This window comes from Heptranchias perlo, chromosome 16 (genome assembly GCF_035084215.1).
Source record: "Heptranchias perlo isolate sHepPer1 chromosome 16, sHepPer1.hap1, whole genome shotgun sequence".
NCBI lineage: Eukaryota > Metazoa > Chordata > Chondrichthyes > Hexanchiformes > Hexanchidae > Heptranchias > Heptranchias perlo.
Genome location: NC_090340.1, coordinates 10,824,903 through 10,847,950, shown reverse-complemented (window position 1 = coordinate 10,847,950; position 23,048 = coordinate 10,824,903). Strand labels below are relative to the sequence as shown.

At 48.3% G+C, this 23,048-nt stretch overlaps 1 protein-coding gene across 7 annotated transcripts in view; it reads left to right on the top strand.

Annotated features, from left to right (window-relative positions):
* The window catches only part of LOC137333486 (protein MTSS 2-like), a 175,412-nt gene that overhangs the window by 122,358 nt on the left and 30,006 nt on the right, over nt 1-23,048 (top strand). For all 7 annotated transcript variants that reach the window (XM_067997652.1, XM_067997649.1, XM_067997647.1 and 4 more), the window contains exons 5-9: nt 9,512-9,603; nt 11,612-11,686; nt 17,102-17,259; nt 18,081-18,188; nt 21,565-21,662. In XM_067997652.1, coding sequence (XP_067853753.1) covers nt 9,512-9,603; nt 11,612-11,686; nt 17,102-17,259; nt 18,081-18,188; nt 21,565-21,662 — 531 coding nt within the window. The remainder of the gene's footprint in view (nt 1-9,511; nt 9,604-11,611; nt 11,687-17,101; nt 17,260-18,080; nt 18,189-21,564; nt 21,663-23,048) is intronic.

Below are 23,048 nucleotides of genomic sequence, written 5' to 3'. Positions count from 1 at the left end.
CATACGGGATCCTGGGCTTTATAAATAGAGGCATGGAGTACAAAAGCAAGGAAGTTAAGATGAACCTTTTTAAAACACTGGTTCGGCCACAACTGGAGTATTGTGTCCCAGTTCTGGGCACCACACTTTAGGAAAGATGTGAAGGCCTTAGGGTGCAGAAAAGATTTACTAGAATGGTTCCAGGGATGAGGGACTTCAGTTACGTGGATAGACTGGAGAAGCTGGGGTTGCTCTCCTTAGAGCAGAGAAGGTTAAGAGGAGATTTGATCAAAATCATGAGGGGTCTAGATAGAGTAAATAAAGAAAAACTGTTCCCATTGGCGGAAGAGTCGAGAACCAGAGGACACAGATTTAAGGTGATTGGCAAAAGAACCAAAGGCAACATGAGGAAAAACTTTTTAACGCAGCGAGCAGTTATGATCTGGAATGCGCTGCCTAAAAGGTGGTGGAAGCAGATTCAGTTACGGCTTTCAAAGAGTAATTGGATAAATACATGAAGGGAAAAAATTTGCAGGTCTACGGGGAAAGAGCGGGGAAATGGGACTAGTTGAATTGCTCTTCCAAAGAGCCGGCATGGGGTCGATGGGCCGAATGGCTTCCTTCTGTGCTGAAACCTTTCTATGATTCAATGAAATTGGCCTGAGTTTTTAATCTTTTTATTGCCTCTCCCAGGAGACCACATGGTGTGGGGTGGGGAGTGTATACACTGTGATCCACAAGGTATCACGATTTTGTGGGACAGGCTCGATGGACCAGAGGTTCTTTTCCTGACTGTCATTGTTCGTATGCTCGTAGATGTAGTAAACTAAAACATAGCTACAAAAAGAACAGCTCGGCCACAGCTAGAGAACGGCGTACAGTTCTGGTCACCACATTACAGGGAAGATGTGATTGCACTGGAGAGGGTACAGAGGAGATTTACGAGGATGTTGTCAAGACTGGAGAATTTTAGCTATAAGGAAAGAATGGATAGGCTGGGGATGTTTTCTTTGGAACAGAGGAGGCTGAGGAGAGATTTAATTGAGGTGTATAAAATTATGAGGGACCTGGATAGAGTGGATAAGAAGGATCTATTTCCCTTAGCAGAGAGGTCAATAACCAGGGGGCATAGATTTAAAGTGATTGGTAGAAGGATTAGAGGGGAGTTGAGGAGAAATCTTTTCACCCAGAGGGTGGTGGGGGTCTGGAACTCACTGCCTGAAGGAGTGGTAGAGGCAGAAACCCTCAACTCATTTAAAGGGTACCTGGGTGTGCACTTGAAGTGCCGTAACCTACAAGGCTACGGACCAAGAGCCGGAAAGTGGGATTAGGCTGGATAGCTCTTTTTCGGCCAGCACAGACATGATGGGCCAAATGGCCTCCTTCTGTGCCGTAAATTTCTATGATTCTAACGAGACTGGCAGTTAAATATTGCAGGATATAACATATTTAGAAAGGATGGGGAAGGAAGAAGGGGGCAGGGTAGCTGTACTAATTAGAGACAACGTAATGGCAATAGTAAAAAGGGACATAAGTAATAAGATAGGAACAGAATCCATATGAATTGAGACAAAGGATAAGAAGGGATCGATCACACTAATAGGGGTATTCCACAGATCACCTAATAGTGGAAGGGAAGTGGAGGAAGAAATATGTAGACAAATCTATGAAATGAGTAAGAGGCATAGAATAATAATCATGGTAGACTTGAACTACCCCAAATAAATTGGTAAGAAGAGGTAAGGAAAGTGTGTTCAGGACTCCTTTCTTACCCAGTATGTCTGAAGCCCAACACTAGAGGTATCACTGCTGGATCTAGTAATGGGAAATGATCCAGAGCAGATAAGAAGTGTAAGCATCGGGGAATATCTAGGCAATAGCGATCATAATATAAGGTTTATGATAAAGATTGAGAAAGACAAAGACCTAAGTAATAGATTGGACAAATTTTGAGGGAATGAGAATGGAACTAGGGAAGGTACACTGGGGAAAAAAAATTGACAGACAAAGAGATAGAACAGCATTGGGTAATATCTGACAGGGCTAGACAGACTGGATGTAGGCAGGATAATTGCCCTGGCTGGTGGATCCAGAATGAGGGGTCATAGTCTCAGGATATGGGGTAGGACATTTAGGACTGAGATAAGGAGAAATTTCTTCACTCAGAGGATGGTGAACCTGTGGAATTCTCTACCACAGAAGGCTGTGGAGGCCAAGTCACTGAATATATTTAAGAAGGAGCTAGATAGATTTCTAGACACAAAAGGCATTAAGGGGTATGGGGAGAGCGCGGGAATATGGTATTGAGATAGAGGATCAGCCATGATCATATTGAATGGCGGAGCAGGCTCAAAGGGCCAAATGGCCTACTCCTGCTCCTATTTTCTGTGTTTCTATGTTTCTATTTAAAATGCTGATCAATAGAGAACAGGAGAAATATATTCCTCTAAAAAGCAAGAACAAACTAGTCAATAACGAAACACCATTGATGAATAAAGAGATAAGGGTAAAATTGAAACTAAAGAAAAAGACATACTCTAAATACATAGACAATAAAGGAGAGGATGACAAAAGGGAATATGAAGAGGTTTGGAAAGAAGTCAAAAAAACATTAGGAAAGCAAAGAGAAACTACAAAATTAAATTATCAAGGAATTTAAAAAGAAATAGTAAAGTATTCTATAGACACATAAACAACAAAAGAAAAATCAGGATAGGGATAGGGCCACTAAGGGATACACAAGATAAACTCACAAGTAATGACATAAGAAATAGGAGCAGGAGTAGGCCATACGGCCCCTCGAGTCTGCTCCACCATTCAATAAGATCATGGCTGATCTTCGACCTCAACTCCACTTTCCTACCCGATCCCCATATCCCTTGATTCCCTTAGTGTCCAAAAATCTATCGATCTCAGTCTTGAATATACTCAACGATTGAGCATCCACAGCCCTCTGGGGTAGAGAATTCCAAAGATTCAACACCCTCTGTATGAAGAAATGTTTCCTCATCTCAGTCCCAAATGGCCGACCCTTTTCTTGAGACTATGACCCCTAGCTCTAGACTCTCCAGCCAGGGGAAACAGCCTCTCAGCATCAAACTTGTCAAGCCCTCTAAGAATTTTCTACGTTTCAATGAGATCACCTCTCATTCTTCTAAAATCCAGAGAATATAGGTCCATTCTACTCAATTTTTCCTCATAGGACAACCCTCTCATCCCAGGAATCAATCTGGTGAACCTTTGTTGCACCGCCTCTAAGGCAAGTGTATCCTTCCTTAGGTAAGGAGACCAAAAGTGTACACAGTACTCCAGGTGTGGTCTCACCAGAGCCCTATTTAATTGTAGCAAGACCTCCTTACTCTGAGGGAGTGATTTTAAACCCCAAGAATGGGTGGGTTGGGGGCGGGTGGGAGTTGAAAATAGTTGTTTTTCGGGTCGTGACGGCAACCTGGTTTTATTTCTGGGTTTAATGTCAGCGTGGAAACGTACAGGCTTCCCACTGGGAATGCAAAGTCTGAAAATTTTGCGGTTGCGATCCAAATAAACAACTATTTTCAACTCCCACCCCCCCAACCCACCCGTTCTTGGGGTTTAAAATCACCCCCTTATACTCCAACCCCCTTGCAATAAAGGCTAACATACTATTTGCCTTCCTAGTTGCTTGTTGCACCTGCATGTTAACTTTCTGTGATTCGTGTACAAGGACACCCAAATCCCTCTGAATACCAACATTTCTTAGACTCTCACCTTTTAATAAATATTCTGCTTTTCTATTCTTCCTACCAAAATTGATAATTTCACTTTTTTCACATTATACTCCATCGCCCACCTTCTCGCCCACTCACTTAACCGGTCGATAACCCTTTGCAGCCTCTTTGTGTCCTCCCCAAAGCTTACTTTCCCACCTAGATTTGTATCGTCAGCAAACTTGGATACATTACACTCGGTCCCCTCATCTAAGTCATTAATATAGATTGTAAATAGCTGAGGCCCAAGCACCGATCCTTGCGGCACCCCACTAGTTACAGCCTGACAACCTGAAAATGACCCGTTTATTCCTTCTGTTTTCTGTCCATTAACCAATCCTCACTCCATGCTATTATATTACCCCCAATCGCATGAGCCCTAATCTTGTGTAACAACCTCTTGTGTGGCATCTGATCGAATGCCTTTTGAAAATCCAAATATACTACATCCACTGGTTCCCACTTATCGACCCTCCCAGTTACACCCTCAAAAAACTCTTAATAGATTTGTCAAACACGATTTCCCTTTCATAAAATCGTGTAAACTCTACCTAATCATATTATTGTAAACAATTTTACAACACCAAGTTATAGTCCAGCAATTTTATTTTAAATTCACAAGCTTTCGGAGGCTTCCTCCTTCCTCAGGTAAATGTTCAGGAGCTCCTCGAAGCCTACGCATTTATACATATAGAACAATACATGGTGTTTACAGAATGCCCCTGCAACTGCCCGTTGCCAAGGCAATCACCGTGTTCAGACAGAGAGGTGTCACCTGCAGAACCCCCGAATACACATTCAACAAAAAAACAAACAGGAAAAAAAACAGAGAGAGGCAGAAACATCTGGAAGGCAGAGAAAGCCAGCAAATGACCCATTATATTAAAAACAGATAACATTTGTTCGCTGGTGGGGTAACGTGTAGCGTGACATGAACCCAAGATCCCGGTTGAGGCCGTCCTCATGGGTGCGGAACTTGGCTATCAATTTCTGCTCGACGATTTTGCGTTGTCGTGTGTCTCGAAGGCCGCCTTGGAGTACGCTGACCCGAAGGTCGGTGGATGAATGTCCATGACTGCTGAAGTGTTCCCCGACTGGGAGGGAACCCTCCTGTTTGGCGATTGTTGCGCGGTGTCCGTTCATCCGTTGTCGCAGCGTCTGCATGGTCTCGCCAATGTACCATGCTCTGGGGCATCCTTTCCTGCAACGTATGAGGTAGACAACGTTGGCCGAGTCACAGGAGTATGAACCATGCACGTGGTGGGTGGTGTCCTCTCGTGTGATGGTGGTATCTGTGTCGATGATCTGGCATGTCTTGCAGAGGTTACCGTGGCAGGGTTGTGTGGTGTCGTGGACGCTGTTCTCTTGAAAGCTAGGTAATTTGCTGCGAACGATGGTCTGTTTGAGGTTGGGTGGCTGTTTAAAGGCAAGTAGTGGAGGTGTGGGGATGGCCATAGCGAGGTGTTTGTCCTCATTGATGACACGTTGAAGGCTGCGGAGAACATGGCGTAGTTTCTCCGCTCCGGGGAAGTACTGGACGACAAAGGGTACTCTGTTGGTTGCGTCCCGTGTTAGTCTCCTGAGGAGGTCCATGCGATTTTTTGCTGTGGCCCGTCGGAACTGTCGATCGATGAGTCGAGCGTCATATCCCGTTCTTACTAGGGCGTCTTTCAGCGTCTGTAGGTGTCCATCGCGTTCCTCCTCGTCTGAGCAGACCCTGTGTATTCGCAGGGCCTGTCCATAGGGGATGGCCTCTTTGACGTGGTTAGGGTGGAAGCTGGAAAAGTGGAGCATCGTGAGGTTGTCCGTGGGCTTGCGGTAGAGTGAGGTGCTGAGGTGCCCGTCTTTGATGGAGATTCGTGTGTCCAAGAAAGAAACTGATTCTGAGGAGTAGTCCATGGTGAGCTTGATGGTGGGATGGAACTTGTTGATGTTATCGTGTAGACCCACGGCAAGGAATCACTAAAGAGACTACACGATAACATCAACAAGTTCCATCCCACCATCAAGCTCACCATGGACTACTCCTCAGAATCAGTTTCTTTCTTGGACACACGAATCTCCATCAAAGACGGGCACCTCAGCACCTCACTCTACCGCAAGCCCACGGACAACCTCACGATGCTCCACTTTTCCAGCTTCCACCCTAACCACGTCAAAGAGGCCATCCCCTATGGACAGGCCCTGCGAATACACAGGGTCTGCTCAGACGAGGAGGAACGCGATGGACACCTACAGACGCTGAAAGACGCCCTAGTAAGAACGGGATATGACGCTCGACTCATCGATCGACAGTTCCGACGGGCCACAGCAAAAAATCGCATAGACCTCCTCAGGAGACTAACACGGGACGCAACCAACAGAGTACCCTTTGTCGTCCAGTACTTCCCCGGAGCGGAGAAACTACGCCATGTTCTCCGCAGCCTTCAACATGTCATCAATGAGGACAAACACCTCGCTATGGCCATCCCCACACCTCCACTACTTGCCTTTAAACAGCCACCCAACCTCAAACAGACCATCGTTCGCAGCAAATTACCTAGCTTTCAAGAGAACAGCGTCCACGACACCACACAACCCTGCCACGGTAACCTCTGCAAGACATGCCAGATCACCGACACAGATACCACCATCACACGAGAGGACACCACCCACCACGTGCATGGTTCATACTCCTGTGACTTGGCCAACGTTGTCTACCTCATACGTTGCAAGAAAGGATGCCCCAGAGCATGGTACATTGGCGAGACCATGCAGACGCTGCGACAACGGATGAACGGACACCGCGCAACAATCGCCAAACAGGAGGGTTCCCTCCCAGTCGGGGAACACTTCAGCAGTCATGGACATTCATCCACCGACCTTCGGGTCAGCGTACTCCAAGGCGGCCTTCGAGACACACGGCAACGCAAAATCGTCGAGCAGAAATTGATAGCCAAGTTCCGCACCCATGAGGACGGCCTCAACCGGGATCTTGGGTTCATGTCACGCTACACGTTACCCCACCAGCGAACAAATGTTATCTGTTTTTAATATAATGGGTCATTTGCTGGCTTTCTCTGCCTTCCAGATGTTTCTGCCTCTCTCTGTTTTTTTTCCTGTTTGTTTTTTTGTTGAATGTGTATTCGGGGGTTCTGCAGGTGACACCTCTCTGTCTGAACACGGTGATTGCCTTGGCAACGGGCAGTTGCAGGGGCATTCTGTAAACACCATGTATTGTTCTATATGTATAAATGCGTAGGCTTCGAGGAGCTCCTGAACATTTACCTGAGGAAGGAGGAAGCCTCCGAAAGCTTGTGAATTTAAAATAAAATTGCTGGACTATAACTTGGTGTTGTAAAATTGTTTACAATTGTCAACCCCAGTCCATCACCGGCATCTCCACATCATGACTAATCATATTATGATTTTCTAAGTGCCCTGTTATTCTGTCCTTAATAATAGACTCTAGCATTTTCCCTACTACTGATCTCAGGCTACCTGGCCTGTAGTTCCCTGATTTCTCTCTCCCTGCTTTCTTGAATAGTGGGGTTACATTTGCTACCTTCCAATTCACGGGGACTGTTCTAGAATCTATGGAATTCTGGAAGATCAAAACCAATGCATCCACTATCTCTGCAGCCACCTTTTTTAAAACCCTAGGATGTAGGCCATCAGGCTCAGGGGATTTGTCGGCTTTTAGTCCCATTAATTTCTCCAGTACTTTTTCTTCACCAGTCCTAATTATTTTAAGTTCCTCAATCTCATTAGACCCTTGGTTCCCCACTAGTGTGTAATGGCAGAAATATTAAATAATTACTTTGCCTCTGTATTTATGAGGGAGAATAACAAGGTGGGCATGACATTAGAAGAAGAGATTTAAGCTCGAAAGGGGGGAGATAATTGATAAACTAATCAAACTTAGAGAGGATAAAATCTCTAGATGGATTGCATCCATGCGTTTAAAAGAAGTTAGGGAAGAAATAGCAGAGACGCTGTTATATATAAAAATTCATTAGAAAAGGGAATAGTGCCAGAGGACTGGTGGACAGCTAATGTGATTCCTATATTTAAAAAGGGAGATGGGACAAGTCCAGGGAACTATAGACCAATTAGCTTAACGTCGGTGATAGGAAAGATAATGGAATCTTTACTCAAAGATGTAATAGAAAAATATCTAGAAACCGAAAATATAATAAAGAATAGTCAGCATGGATTCCAAAAGGGAAAGTCATACTTGAACAACCTTATTAAATTCTTTGAAGAAGTAACAGAAAGAGTAGACAAGGGTAATATATTTAGATTTTCAAAAGGCCTTCAATAAGGTACCACATTGTAGACTCATGACTAAGGTCAGAGCATGTGGAGTCAGGGGACAAGTAGCAGAATGAATAGCAAGCTGGCTACAAAACAGAAAACAGAGAGTTGGGATTAAAGGTATTTACTCAGACTGGCAAAAGGTGGTCACAGGGGTCGGTGCTGGGACCACTGTTGTTCACAATTTACATAAAGGATTTGGATTCGGGAATCAGAAGAACAACTTCAAAATTTGCGGATGACACCAAATTGGGGAGTATAGTTAATACAAAGGAAGAATGCGTCAAAATGCAAGCAGACGTTAATAAACATGCAGAATGGAAGTGTAATTGGTCAAATGAATTTCAATATAGGTAAGTGTGAGGTGGTGCATTTTGGTAGGAAGAATAAGGAGGCCACATACTGCAAGGATAATAAGAGCAGAGGAATCTGGGGGTACAGATACACAAATCACTAAAAGTAGCGACACAGATTAATAAGGCCATAAAAAAGCAAACCAAGCACTGGGGTTCATTTCTAGAGGGATAGAATTGAAAAGCATGGAAGTTATGTTAAACTTGTATAGAACCTTGGTTAGACCACACTTAAGAATGCTGTGCACAGTTCTGGTCTCCATTATAAAAAGGATATAGAGGCACTGGAGAAGGTGCAGAGAAGATTTACTAGGATGATACCAGAACTGAGAGGTTATACCTATCAGGAAAGATTGAACAGGCTGGGGAAGACCAAAACTAGGGGCCATAAATATAAGATCATAGAATCATAGAAAGGTTACAGCACGGAAGGAGGCCATTCGGCCCATCGAGTCCGCGCCAGCTCTATGCTAGGGCAATCCAGCTAGTCCCACTCCCCCGCCCTATCGCCATAGCCCTGCAATTTTTTTCCTTTCAAGTACTTATGCAGTTCCCTTTCGAAGGCCATGATTGAATCTGCCTCCACCACCCCCTCAGGCAGTGCATTCCAGATCATAACCACTCGCTGTGTAAAAAAGTTTTTCCTCATGTCACCTTTGGTTCTTTTGCCAATCACCTTAAATCTATGTCCTCTGGTCCTTGACCCTTCCGCCAATGGGAACAGATGGTCACTAATAAATCCAATAGGGAATTCAGGAGAGCTACTCAAAGAGTGGTTCGAACATGGCACTCGCTACCACATGGAATAGCTGAGGTGAATAGTATAGATGCGTTTATGGGGAAGCTGGATAAACACATGAGTGAGAAAGGAATAGAAGGATATGCTGATAGGGTTAGATGAAGAGGGTTGAGAGGAGGCTCATGTGGAGCACAAATACCGGCATAGACCAGTTGGGCCGAATGGCCTGTTTCTGTGCTGTAAATTCTATGTAAATGATTTCACAAAAAGGTTACACCAGAGCAGATAGCAGTAGTTCTGTATTAATTCTGTTGGGAGTGATGCCTCTTTATAAAGTGTTGCCGATGGTGCTTCTCCCTCTCTCTCGTGGTCAGTACATTCCCATTTCCTTTCCCTAGTGCCCTGATGGAGAGTATGATCAACCCTTTGCAGGAGAGGATAGAGGACTGGAAGAAATCCACCAACCAGCTGGACAAGGACCACGCCAAAGGTACAACTGTGAACTCTCTCTCCCTCTCCCTCTCTCTCTCTCTCTCTCTCTCCCTTCTCCACCAATTTGTAGATTTGATCTTGCCAAAGCTTCAGCTCCTTATCGACCTCAGGATTCAGCAAAAGGCTGTGGTGTAGTGCTATGTGCAGCCAGCAGGTGGTGCAGTTGTGCTTTGTAAATCACTGAATAGTTCAAAAAATGTTTGGGAACGATTTTCATCGTCACCCCTCCGGGGCTGTCACCCGGGGGGCAGATCGTACACCCTTTATAGAACCCGGCCGATTTTCATTCCATTCCATTCTCATCAATGGAATGATCATCGGACTGCTTCTATAAGGGGCGGGCAATCCAGAAAGCACAAATCGACCCGTGTGTTTAAAATGTCACACGTCTATGATTTTTGCTTTTGTTGAAAGATCCCATTTAACTCTTGTTTCTAATTTTTGAATTTAATTTTGTAAACTAAACCCCCCACCCCCATAATTATACACAATGCAGAAATATACAGTGTCAAACCTTTCACATTCACTCCCAGTGTCTAGAATCCCATTGGGTCAAACCCCTTCTCATTCACTCCCAGTGTAAAGAATCCCAATGGGTGTAACTCCCTCCCACTCACTCCCAGTGTATCGAATCCCATTGCGTGTAACTCCCTCCCATTCACTCCCAGTGTATAGAATCCCAATGGGTGTAACTCCCTACCACTCACTCCCAGTGTATAGAATCCCAATGGGTGTAACTCCCTACCACTCACTCCCAGTGTATAGAATCACATTGGGTGTAACTCCCTCCCACTCACTCCCAGTGTATGGAATCCCAATGGGTCAAACCCTCTCCCACTCACTCCCAGTGTATAGAATGCCAATGGGTCAAACCCTCTCCCATTCACTCCCGGTGTATAGAATCCCAATGGGTGTAACTCCCTCCCATTCACTCCCAGTGTATAGGATCCCAATGGGTGTAACTCCCTCCCACTCACTCCCAGTGTATAGAATCCCATTGGGTGTAACTCCCTCCCATTCACTCCCAGTGTATAGAATCTCAATGGGTGTAAATCCCTACCACTCACTCCCAGTGTATAGAATCACATTGGGTGTAACTCCCTGCCACTCACTCCCAGTGTATGGAATCCCAATGGGTCAAACCCTCTCCCACTCACTCCCAGTGTATAGAATGCCAATGGGTCAAACCCTCTCCCATTTACTCCCAGTGTATAGAATCCCATTGGGTCAAACCCTCTCCCATTCACTCCCATTGTATAGAATCCCAATGGGTGTAACTCCCTCCCATTCACACGCAGTGTATAGAATCCCATTGGGTGTAACTCCCTCCCATTCACTCCCAGTGTATAGAATCCCAATGGGTGTAGCTCCCTACCACTCACTCCCAGTGTATAGAATCCCATTGGATGTAACTCCCTCCCGCTGACTCCCAGTGTATAGAATCCCAATGGGTCAAACCCTCTCCCATTCACTCCCAGTGTATAGAATCCCATTGGGTCAAACCCTCTCCCATTCACTCCCAGTGTATAGAATCCCATTGGGTCAAACCCTCTCCCATTCACTCCCATTGTATAGAATCCCATTGGGTGTAACTCCCTCCCATTCACTCCCAGTGTATAGAATCTCAATGGGTGTAACTCCCTCCCACTCACTCCCAGTGTATAGAATCCCAATGGGTGTAACTCCCTCCCATTCACTCCCAGTGTATAGAATCCCATTGGGTGTAACTCCCTCCCATTCACTCCCAGTGTATAGAATCCCATTGGGTGTAACTCCCTCCCATTCACTCCCAGTGTATAGAATCCCATTGGGTGTAACTCCCTCCCACTCACTCCCGCTTCCCATTCATGCTGATTCTGTGGAATGTTAATCTGGGTACATGTGCCCTCCAGTTTTTGACTCTGATCCACCAGACTCTCTCAATGTTTCAGTGCTGTCAGAACCTTCTGTGTTAGTCCGGACTGATCCCCAACCCACACTGAAACATTGCTTCTTCTCCCTCATAGAGTACAAGCGAGCTCGGCATGAGATCAAGAAGAAATCGTCCGACACCCTCAAACTTCAGAAGAAAGCCCGGAAAGGTGAGTGGCCTGCTGGAGGGTATCAGAGTGCTGCGACCTTACACTGGATCAGATACAGCCCTTCACAGCAATCTGACAACTACTTTAAAGCTTGCAAGCAGGAAAATAGACAATAACCACCCGCTTCATATTCGGATCACAGATACAGTTATATATGATCCTGTACAGCTTCAAACTTGATCCATTTTCCGACTACTCAGCCCATCATCCCCTTTCTGGACACTGCACTCTGCTCTATACTCAGCCCATTGCCCCCTTTCTGGACACTGGACACTGCTCCATACTCAGCCCATCACCCCCTTTCTGGACACTGGACACTGCTCTATACTCAGCCCATTGCCCCCTTTCTGGACACTGGACACTGCTCCATACTCAGCCCATTGCCCCCTTTCTGGACACTGGACACTGCTCTATACTCAGCCCATTGCCCCCTTTCTGGACACTGGACACTGCTCCATACTCAGCCCATCACCCCCTTTCTGGACACTGGACACTGCTCTATACTCAGCCCATTGCCCCCTTTCTGGACACTGGACACTGCTCTATACTCAGCCCATTGCCCCCTTTCTGGACACTGGACACTGCTCCATACTCAGCCCATTGCCCCCTTTCTGGACACTGGACACTGCTCTATACTCAGCCCATCACCCCCTTTCTGGACACTGGACACTGCTCTATACTCAGCCCATCGCTCCCTTTCTGGACACTGGACACTGCTCTATACTCAGCCCATCGCTCCCTTTCTGGACACTGGACACTGCTCTATACTCAGCCCATCGCTCCCTTTCTGGACACTGGACACTGCTCTATACTCAGCCCATCACCCCCTTTCTGGACACTGCTCTATACTCAGCCCATCGCTCCCTTTCTGGACACTGGACACTGCTCTATACTCAGCCCATCGCCCCCTTTCTGGACACTGGACACTGCTCTATACTCAGCCCATCACCCCCTTTCTGGACACTGGACACTGCTCTATACTCAGCCCATCGCCCCCTTTCTGGACACTGGACACTGCTCTATACTCAGCCCATCGCCCCCTTTCTGGACACTGGACACTGCTCTATACTCAGCCCATCACCCCCTTTCTGGACACTGCTCTATACTCAGCCCATCGCTCCCTTTCTGGACACTGGACACTGCTCTATACTCAGCCCATCGCCCCCCTTCTGGACACTGGACACTGCTCTATACTCAGCCCATTGCCCCCTTTCTGGACACTGGACACTGCTCTATACTCAGCCCATCACCCCCTTTCTGGACACTGCTCTATACTCAGCCCATCGCCCCCTTTCTGGACACTGCACTCTGCTCTATACTCAGCCCATTGCCCCCTTTCTGGACACTGCACTCTGCTCTATACTCAGCCCATTGCCCCCTTTCAGTACACTGGACACTGCTCTATACTCAGCCCATCACCCCCTTTCAGTACACTGGACACTGCTCTATACTCAGCCCATCACCCCCTTTCAGTACACTGGACACTGCTCTATACTCAGCCCATCACCCCCTTTCAGTACACTGCACTCTGCTCTATGCTCAGGTGCCAGACTTGTCTATAATCCGAGGTAGTTTAGACATCAATAGAACTGAACATGATTGCTAATTGTAAAGTAAGCCCAGCGCCCACCCGTTTGGGCTGTGGTGTTTGTGGGAGTGCGATGATGTTTACGAGAAGTGACCCCAGACCCAATTCCGCTGTACAGGTTTGTTTTGGAGAGATGTGGTGAGATACTTTGTCGGGATGTGCCCTCTCCTTCCTGTGTCTGTTGTGGAATGTCGTCAGTCACTAACACTGCTGTTCCCACTCGGTATCTCTCCTCTCTGATATTCTTCCTTTCTCCCTTTACTCTCCTCCTCCCTATAGAACTCCTTGGTAAGTCACATGTCCGATGGACACAGCTCTTTCTCCTCTCTCTCATATTTGATATTTTCATTTATTCCATCTTGGACACTCAGTGTCCGGGCAAGTGCTACGATCGGACAAACATTTAAGATCATCCCACGGCATTGATCTAAATCAATGTTAAGTGTTAGTCTCACCCAGAGAGATCTAGAGGTAATAAGAGGGGAGCAAAGTGTAAATGTGGGTTTGGTGTTTGATGGGACAGTGTAGAGGGAGTTTTACTCTGTATCTAACCCGTGCTGTACCTGCCCTGGGAGTGTTTGATGGGACAGTGTAGAGGGAGCTTTACTCTGTATCTAACCCGTGCTGTACCTGCCCTGGGAGTGTTTGATGGGACAGTGTAGAGGGAGCTTTACTCTGTATCTAACCCGTGCTGTACCTGCCCTGGGAGTGTTTGATGGGACAGTGTAGAGGGAGTTTTACTCTGTATCTAACCCGTGCTGTACCTGCCCTGGGAGTGTTTGATGGGACAGTGTAGAGGGAGCTTTACTCTGTATCTAACCCGTGCTGTACCTGCCCTGGGAGTGTTTGATGGGACAGTGTAGAGGGAGCTTTACTCTGTATCTAACCCGTGCTGTACCTGCCCTGGGAGTGTTTGATGGGACAGTGTAGAGGGAGCTTCACTCTGTATCTAACCCGTGCTGTATCTGCCCTGGGAGTGTTTGATGGGACAGTGTAGAGGGAGCTTTACTCTGTATCTAACCCGTGCTGTACCTGCCCTGGGAGTGTTTGATGGGACAGTGTAGAGGGAGCTTTACTCTGTATCTAACCCGTGCTGTACCTGCCCTGGGAGTGTTTGATGGGACAGTGTAGAGGGAGCTTTACTCTGTATCTAACCCGTGCTGTACCTGCCCTGGGAGTGTTTGATGGGACAGTGTAGAGGGAGCCTTACTCTGTATCTAACCCGTGCTGTACCTGCCCTGGGAGTGTTTGATGGGACAGTGTAGAGGGAGCTTTACTCTGTATCTAACCCGTGCTGTACCTGCCCTGGGAGTGTTTGATGGGACAGTGTAGAGGGAGCTTTACTCTGTATCTAACCCGTGCTGTACCAGTGTTTGAATACACTGAAATCAGTCAGTGGGAAAGTGTTAATAGTGCTGGGTGAGGAGTGAGGAGTGAGGAGTGAGGGCAGGAGGGGGATAGTGCTGGGTGAGGAGTGAGGGCAGGAGGGGGATAGTGCTGGGTGAGGAGTGAGGGCAGGAGCAGGATAGTGCTGGGTGAGGAGTGAGGAGTGAGGGCGGGAGTGGGATAGTGCTGGGTGAGGAGTGAGGAGTGAGGGCGGGAGTGGGATAGTGCTGGGTGAGGAGTGAGGAGTGAGGGCGGGAGTGGGATAGTGCTGGGTGAGGAGTGAGGAGTGAGGGCGGGAGTGGGATAGTGCTGGGTGAGGAGTGAGGGCGGGAGTGGGATAGTGCTGGGTGAGGAGTGAGGGCGAAGGCAGGAGTGGGATAGTGCTGGGTGAGGAGTGAGGGTGGGAGTGGGATAGTGCTGGGTGAGGAGTGAGGGTGGGAGTGGGATAGTGCTGGGTGAGGAGTGAGGAGTGAGGGTGGGAGTGGGATAGTGCTGGGTGAGGAGTGAGGAGTGAGGGCTGGAGTGGGATAGTGCTGGGTGAGGAGTGAGGAGTGAGGGTGGGAGTGGGATAGTGCTGGGTGAGGAGTGAGGAGTGAGGGCGGGAGTGGGATAGTGCTGGGTGAGGAGTGAGGAGTGAGGGCGGGAGTGGGATAGTGCTGGGTGAGGGGTGAGGAGTGAGGAGTGAGGGTGGGAGTGGGATAGTGCTGGGTGAGGAGTGAGGAGTGAGGGCGGGAGTGGGATAGTGCTGGGTGAGGAGTGAGGGTGGGAGTGGGATAGTGCTGGGTGAGGAGTGAGGAGTGAGGGCGGGAGTGGGATTGTGCTGGGTGAGGAGTGAGGAGTGAGGGCGGGAGTGGGATAGTGCTGGGTGAGGAGTGAGGAGTGAGGGCGGGAGTGGGATAGTGCTGGGTGAGGAGTGAGGAGTGAGGGTGGGAGTGGGATAGTGCTGTACGACTGTCTATCTTTCCCTACCAGTCCGGTCCTCGCACTTGCTCGCTACATTGATTGTTCAATAGTGATTTAATTTGCCTGTGGACTGCTGCATCTTGGGCGGGCTGTCTGGCTTGCTGTCGTTTTGTGTTACCCAGGTTTGTGTGAGTTTCGTGCTCTGGGGAAGATCCAAGCTGTTGCATGAGGGTCCCAGAATGCCATGTGGTGTGGTGAATCTGTGTAAGGTGTTTAAAATGATCTTTTCAAGCTGTGAATGTGCCCAGCTCTGTGTTGTGCTTGTCAGAAGTTTATTTTGAGCAGTGAACTGCTGGGAGATTTTGTGTGAGGTATTTTTGAATTGAAACCAGCATGATTTTATACTGTTAAACGTGGAACCTGTCTGGCCTGTGCTGGGCTTGCTGACCTCAATCGGGGCAGCAAGAGGAGTGTTGTAATTGGCCTCAGTGCCCCAGAGATGGAGGTGGGTGGGTGAGGGTGAGGGTTATGAAACAGGCAGAATTCCCCTGCTTCCACTTTCCCCCGCTGGAAGGATTGGGTTTATGAGTGTCAAATGAGGAGAGGACTAGCTTCTGTTGTTTTTCCCCCCTCCAATTCTTTTTAAGGAAGCCACCTCAGGAATTTTTTAAAAAATCTTCTGTGCTGCTTTCGAAACATAAACCGTTTGGTTACGATGGTGAAACATCAGCTAATAGTGAGCAGCCATGTTTGTCTCAGTGAAAATTTAATCCTGGCTAAGGCCCTTTTACTGCTTCTAACTGAGAGGACAGGCTGCCAGCCTGACCCTAGGCCTCTGTCAGCGGCGTGTAAATGGTTGCTTGGGTTTTCTCAGCCCCTTCCTTCAGGTGAACCGCCTGTGTCCACCTGCCTGCTTCCCGCTTTCCCACAAAACAGCTGGGATGACTGTGAGGGACAACTGGGGTTGCCAACCTGCCCTGGAGTCTCCCGGGATTCAATGTTAATCTCCTGGACACTGCTGCGAGCAACTCCGGGAGAAAAACCACAGGGACATTTTCTTCTCCGGCCCGAAGTCACAACAAACGGGAGGGCCGCAACGCTCCCAGGATGCAACGTGGCCCTGGCGCACGCGCGCTCCGGTAAGACCACGCAATGGATAGAGTGGTTTCTGGAGTGCAGAGGATCGTGGGTATTGTAGCCACCATTATTGACCGATAGATGTATCAGGGGCATGGGGGGGGGGGGGGAGGGGGAGGTCATGTGATGAACCCCCCCCCCCACCCACCCCAGAATACGGTCTGACCAGAGTTGGTGACTGTAGAGTGACTGTGAGTGTGCTGTGTGGGGATTCACCCTCTGCACCCCCAGGCTGTGCCACCAGCAATCCATGACAGCATATTGGCAGATCGCTTTGAACAGTTAACATGCAGTGAAAGGCCTTTGTTAAACTAGGCCCCGCAGCCTTCAGCATGCCGCAGGGAGTTGTTCCTCACTCTTTGTCTGCAGTGGAACCCTAGTGTTCTGTGTTCCCGATCCAGGTAAAGGAGACCTGAGGCCGCAGGTGGAGAACGCGGTCCAGGATGTGAACGACATGTACCTGTTGCTGGAGGAGACGGAGAAACAGGCCGTGCGGAAGGCCCTGATCGAGGAGAGAGGCCGGTTCTGCACTTTCATCACTTTCTTACAGCCCGTGGTGGTAAGGAGCAGCCTGGGCCCAGCTCAATACAAAGGAGAAGGATAAAAAAAAAACTACTGAACGTGAAACGTAGCTCTGATTAGGTGGAGTTCGCGGTCCGGGGGAGAGGGGGAGTTAACACACTGGCCCTTCATCTCTGTAACTCACTCCCGGCTATCCATTGTTCTACATATAAACCAGCTGAACCCCTCGACTATACTCCAGGACTCATTCCTAGTGCATAGTGGAAATCTAATACACTGAGCTCCCCACCCTAGCCCCCCAATGCACAGTCGGAGCTCCAAAGCAAAGGAGGGAGAAGAATCAGCCTGGTCTCCCGCTCCTGATCACTACTAAGGGACCCTGTGCTGGACAGTGTGGGTGTCTGGTCGGTGAGCAGATCTCTTATTGGTCCTGATCACTACTCAGGGATCCTGTGCTGGACAGTGTGGGTGTCTGGTCGGTGAGCAGATCTCTTATTGGTCCTGATCACTACTAAGGGACCCTGTGCTGGACAGTGTGGGTGTCTGGTCGGTGAGCAGATCTCTTATTGGTCCTGATCACTACTAAGGGACCCTGTGCTGGACAGTGTGGGTGTCTGGTCGGTGACCAGATCTCTTATTGGTCCTGATGTCCCCAAGGTTGAACTTACTCAATGTCTTGGACTCACATATGAAGGCTGCCCCTTGGAATGGGCCCATTCCAGTGGAAATGTACCCCTGTATGAGCCAGCACCCTTGTGGGAGGCTGGGGAGGGAGGGAGGGAGGGAGGGAGGGGGTGGGTGCGGATATTGGAGTGGTTAAACAAGGCCTGTTAGGTTTAACCACTGTGTTTTTTCTAGGACGGGGAGATTGCGATGCTGGGGGAGATCACACACCTCCAGGCAATCGTCGATGACCTCGTTGTTCAGACCGCAGAACCCCACAAGCTGCCGCCGGCCAGCGAACAGGTAGGGAGAGACCGCGAAACATACAGACACCATTAGCAATCCTCTCACAACTTCCTGTATTTAACTCGTGTGTATATTCTTTTTAAGCTGTGCTCAAAATGAGTTTGCAGGCTCAGCCCTGGTTCAAGTACACGTGGACTCACAGCGCAAAACCGCCCCGCGTTGGCACCAAAGGGGTAGAGGTTCCACTGCACCAGGTGCTGGCTCACGCCCGGGGCACGTGGCTGGCATTAACGTAACCCCCAGCCCACGGTTTTATCGATGCCCAAACCACGGGTAGGGAGGGCCCCATCCCCCGTTATGCAACCCCCGCACGAGCTAAGGGCCAGCACAGCGGCTGTTTTACCCCTGATTTGGCAATCTTACTCTCAGGACGGGTGTGTGGGGAATGGAAAGGATTCGGGGACAGTAGGGGGCCCTCTCCTGTGCTTGGACTGCAGGCACATTGCTTGAACAGTTTAGAGACTGTCTGAGGCTGAACCAGACCGTTCACAAACTTGGTGTCCTATTTCATGCTGAGATGAGCTTCCGAATACATATCCTCTCCATCACCAAGACCGCCTACTTCCACCTCTGTAATATCACCTGTCTCCACCCCTGCCTCAGCTCATCTGCTGCTGAAACCCTCATCCATGCCTTGTTATCTCTAAACTCGACTATTCCAATTCTCTACTGGCCGGCCTCCCATCTTCCACCCTCCATAAACTTGAATCATCTAAAACTCTACTGCCCGTATCCTAACTCGCACCAAGTCCCGTTCACCCATCACTCCCTAAACCTCCCTGCTGCTCTACACCTCTCTCTCCTCCTTTGAGACGCTCCTTAAAACCTCCCTCTTTGACCAAGCTTTTGATCACCTGTCCTAACATCTCCTTATGTGGCTCGGTGTCAAGTTTTGTTTGATAACACTCCTGTGAAGCGCCTCGGGGCGTTTTACTATGTTAAAGGCGCTATATAAATGCAAGTTGTTGTTGTAGAGGGAGCTTTACTCTGTATCTAGCCCGTGCTGTACCTGTCCTGGGAGTGTTTGATGGGACAGTGTAGAGGGAGCTTTACTCTGTATCTAACCCGTGCTGTACCTGTCCTGGGAGTGTTTGATGGGACAGTGTAGAGGGAGCTTTACTCTGTATCTAACCCGTGCTGTACCTGCCCTGGGAGTGTTTGATGGGACAGTGTAGAGGGAGCTTTACTCTGTATCTAACCTGTGCTGTACCTGCCCTGGGAGTGTTTGATGGGACAGTGTAGAGGGAGCTTTACTCTGTATCTAACCCGTGCTGTACCTGCCCTGGGAGTGTTTGATGGGACAGTGTAGAGGGAGCTTTACTCTGTATCTAACCCGTGCTGTACCTGCCCTGGGAGTGTTTGATGGGACAGTGTAGAGGGAGCTTTACTCTGTATCTAACCCGTGCTGTACCTGCCCTGGGAGTGTTTGATGGGACAGTGTAGAGGGAGCTTTACTCTGTATCTAACCCGTGCTGTACCTGCCCTGGGAGTGTTTGATGGGACAGTGTAGAGGGAGCTTTACTCTGTATCTAACCCGTGCTGTACCTGCCCTGGGAGTATTACTGAAATGGAAGCTCTTCCATTCTCACCATGATGACTATTTGGTGTACATTAATCACCTGCATCACCAGCATGGACCACATCAATACATTGGTAACACTCACCCCATGGACTGGGCACGTATGGTTTCCTAATATCCGCTTCTGGTGGGCGATGTTCTGCACCAGGAATGTGCGAGCAGCAGACTTACCCTCTAATTGCCACGGAGAATTTTCTTTTGGACACGCTTATAAGACATGAAATTACTTTGGGATTTTGGTAAAACCTAAATCGTCTCTAACCTGGTGCGAAACCATGACTCACAGCCCCTTACCGCCAACCACCAACACCGGAGGTACCAATGAGTCACAGAAACTCTAATTAATAGCACAGATTGTTTGAATCATAGAAACATAGAAAATTTACAGCACAGAAGGAGGCCATTTGGCCCATCCTGTCCGTGCCAGCCGAAATTGAGCCACCCGCCTAATCCCACTTTCCAGCACTTGGCCCGTAGCCCTGTAGGTCACAGCACTTCAGGTGCACATCCAGGTACTTTATAAATGCGATGAGGGTTTCTGCCTCTACCACCCTCTCAGGCAGTGAGTTCCAGATTCCCACCACCCTCTGGGTGAAAAAGTTTTTCCTCAGCTCCCCTCTAATCCTTCTACCGATCACTTTAAATCTATGCCCCCCGGTTATTGACTTCCCAGCTAAGGGAAATAAGTCCTTCATATCCACTCTATCGAGGCCCTACATAATTTTATACACCTCAATTAAATCACCCCTCAGCCTCCTCTGTTCCAAAGAGAACAACCCCAGCCTATCCAATCTTTCGTCACAGCTTGGGCCAGGAAGATGGTAGAACATCAACTTGCATTTGTATAGCGCCTTTAACATAGTAAAACGTCCCAAGGTGCTTCACAGGAGCGATTACCAAACAAAATTTGACACCGAGCCACATAAGGAGATATTGGGATAGGTGACCAAAAAACTTGGTCAAAGAGGTAGGTTTTAAGGAGCGTCTTAAAGGAGGAGAGAGAGAAATAGAGAGGCAGAGAGGTTTAGGAAGGGAATTCCAGAGATTAGGGCCTAGGCAGCTGAAGGCACGGCCACCAATGGTGGTGCGGACAAAATCAGGGATGCACAAGAGGCAAGAATTGAAGAGCGCAGAGATCTCGGAGGGTTGTAGGGCTGGAGGAGGTTACAGAGATAGGGAGGGGCGAGGCCATGGAGGGATTTGAAAACAAGGATGAGAATTTTAAAATCGAGGCGTTCCCAGACCAAGAGCCAATGTAGGTCAGCGAGCACAGGGGTGATGGGAGAACGGGACTTGATGACGTTCGGATACAGGCAACAGAGTTTTGAATGCGCTCAAGTTTCCGGAGGGTGGAAGGTGGGAGGCCGGCCAGGAGAGCATTGGAATAGTTGAGTCTGGAGGTAACAAAGGCATGAATGAGGGTTTCAGCAGCACGTTGGACACAGGTTTGCTTATCGCCCTCTCCCCCTGGGGGAGAGGATAGTGAAGGGGGAGTACTCTTGAGGGAATGGATAGTCTTGGGGGAGCACTCTTTGTTTAAAGTTCTCCTCCAGTTTATAGAAAGTAGGCGGCATTTACAAACATCTTCTGTAATGTCGTGGGTTTTTGTGCGGATCAGATGGTCAGAAAACTGATATTTTAAATATAAAAGCCTTAATTTTTGTAATTTTTTTGATGTGTTTTCAAATACTTGAATAAAAGGTACATCTTCTGGACTCTCCTTCCCTTTAAGGCCTTATTTGTCCTTTATTCTCAGATGTAAACCCCTCCCTCCCCCCTGTGTTTCTCATGCAGGTGATTAAAGACCTGAAGGGGTCTGACTATAGCTGGTCCTATCAGACCCCGCCATCTTCCCCCAGCAGCTCTGGCTCTCGGAAATCCAGCATGTGCAGGTATGTATGATTGACAGGTCATACGGAGCACCCCTGGTTAGGTAATATTTCCATTCCACTCTCTGTCCTGTGGTCATTATTTCATCGCAAGGGCCTTGTGGTAAGCTCCATGGCTGCATGGAGCACTGGGTATGGAGAGGGAGGAATTCACAGCCCTTATGGGTTAGAAAGATGGCTTCCCTTGATTGGAAAAAATGGGAGATAAAGTGGTGACTGTATTACGATTAATTCACACCTCGGAGATCCACCCAAACATCTTTGATTTCTGTTGGTAGGGCCCATTTAAATATCGTACGCGTGTAAGCGGGAAGTTATGGCAGGTTCGCGGGATGAGCCCGGGGGAAATTCCCCCCCGTAGGCTGAAGACCGAGGAGCGAGTGCCGGTGTGGGAAGTGATGGCGGGAAATCATTTCTCCACCAGCAGGCCTCCCAGCCTCAGTCTCCCCAATCAGGTAGCTTGTGGCAAATTGCAGCATCACCGTGGGCCTTCAGAGAAGATCAGAATCTTTTCTGCTGCAAAGTTTCTGAGGAACTTCTTATAGAAAAGTTGACTAATTTTCCAAAATTGGGACTGAATTCTTACTGGGGAGGCGGGGGTGATAACATTTTAATATAATCTATAAACTGGTGTGAAGTGACTGAATATTTTGAAGCTTTTCCTGCAACCAACTAACTCTGGTCCATTGGTCCCTGCATTTTCCTTCAACAGATTGATCCATCATTAGTTTGATTTGTAATTGGCTAGCCAACAACCACCAATCTAACCAATTAGATATTGTATCCAACCCGTGGATTATTTAAACTCATTTATTTGGTGTGAGTGATAACCAGTCAATCATTTTACTGAACCACTTCCATTTGAACGGGTTACTGATTCAGTAAGAGGGCATTTTGATTGCCTTGCGGGTACACACCAGAAACTGCAGAGAATGCTGCCAAATGGTGCTTGTAGTCCTGAATGAGTCCTTGAACTACAATAAAAGTTACCTGAAGGATTCGGAGGTCCATTAATGGACAGTCCCTTGAACGGCCAGGTCCCAAAGGTTAGGCTGATGCCAAGCCGTGTCACTAGCCACACGCTCCACCTCCTGCAAGCTGCCATTGGTCACTACATGGTGACTGAAGATGATTTACTGGCGTTGATGTGTCCATCACCATTTAGGGAGCATATTCTCCAATGTCGCATCTTCCCACCGTCCCTGGGAGAGTGGGTTGCTAGCTCACCTGCACCAGTATTGTTGTATTGGGCTGGGCTAGCTCTGCCTTTCTCTTCTTCCATACGAGCGACCGTCCTGACCTGCGATTGCTGGACATGAGTCCGCAGCCTGCCTCTCTCAAGTAAAGCATCGCCATCCATTTGAGACATTTCGCCACCTGTGGAAGAAG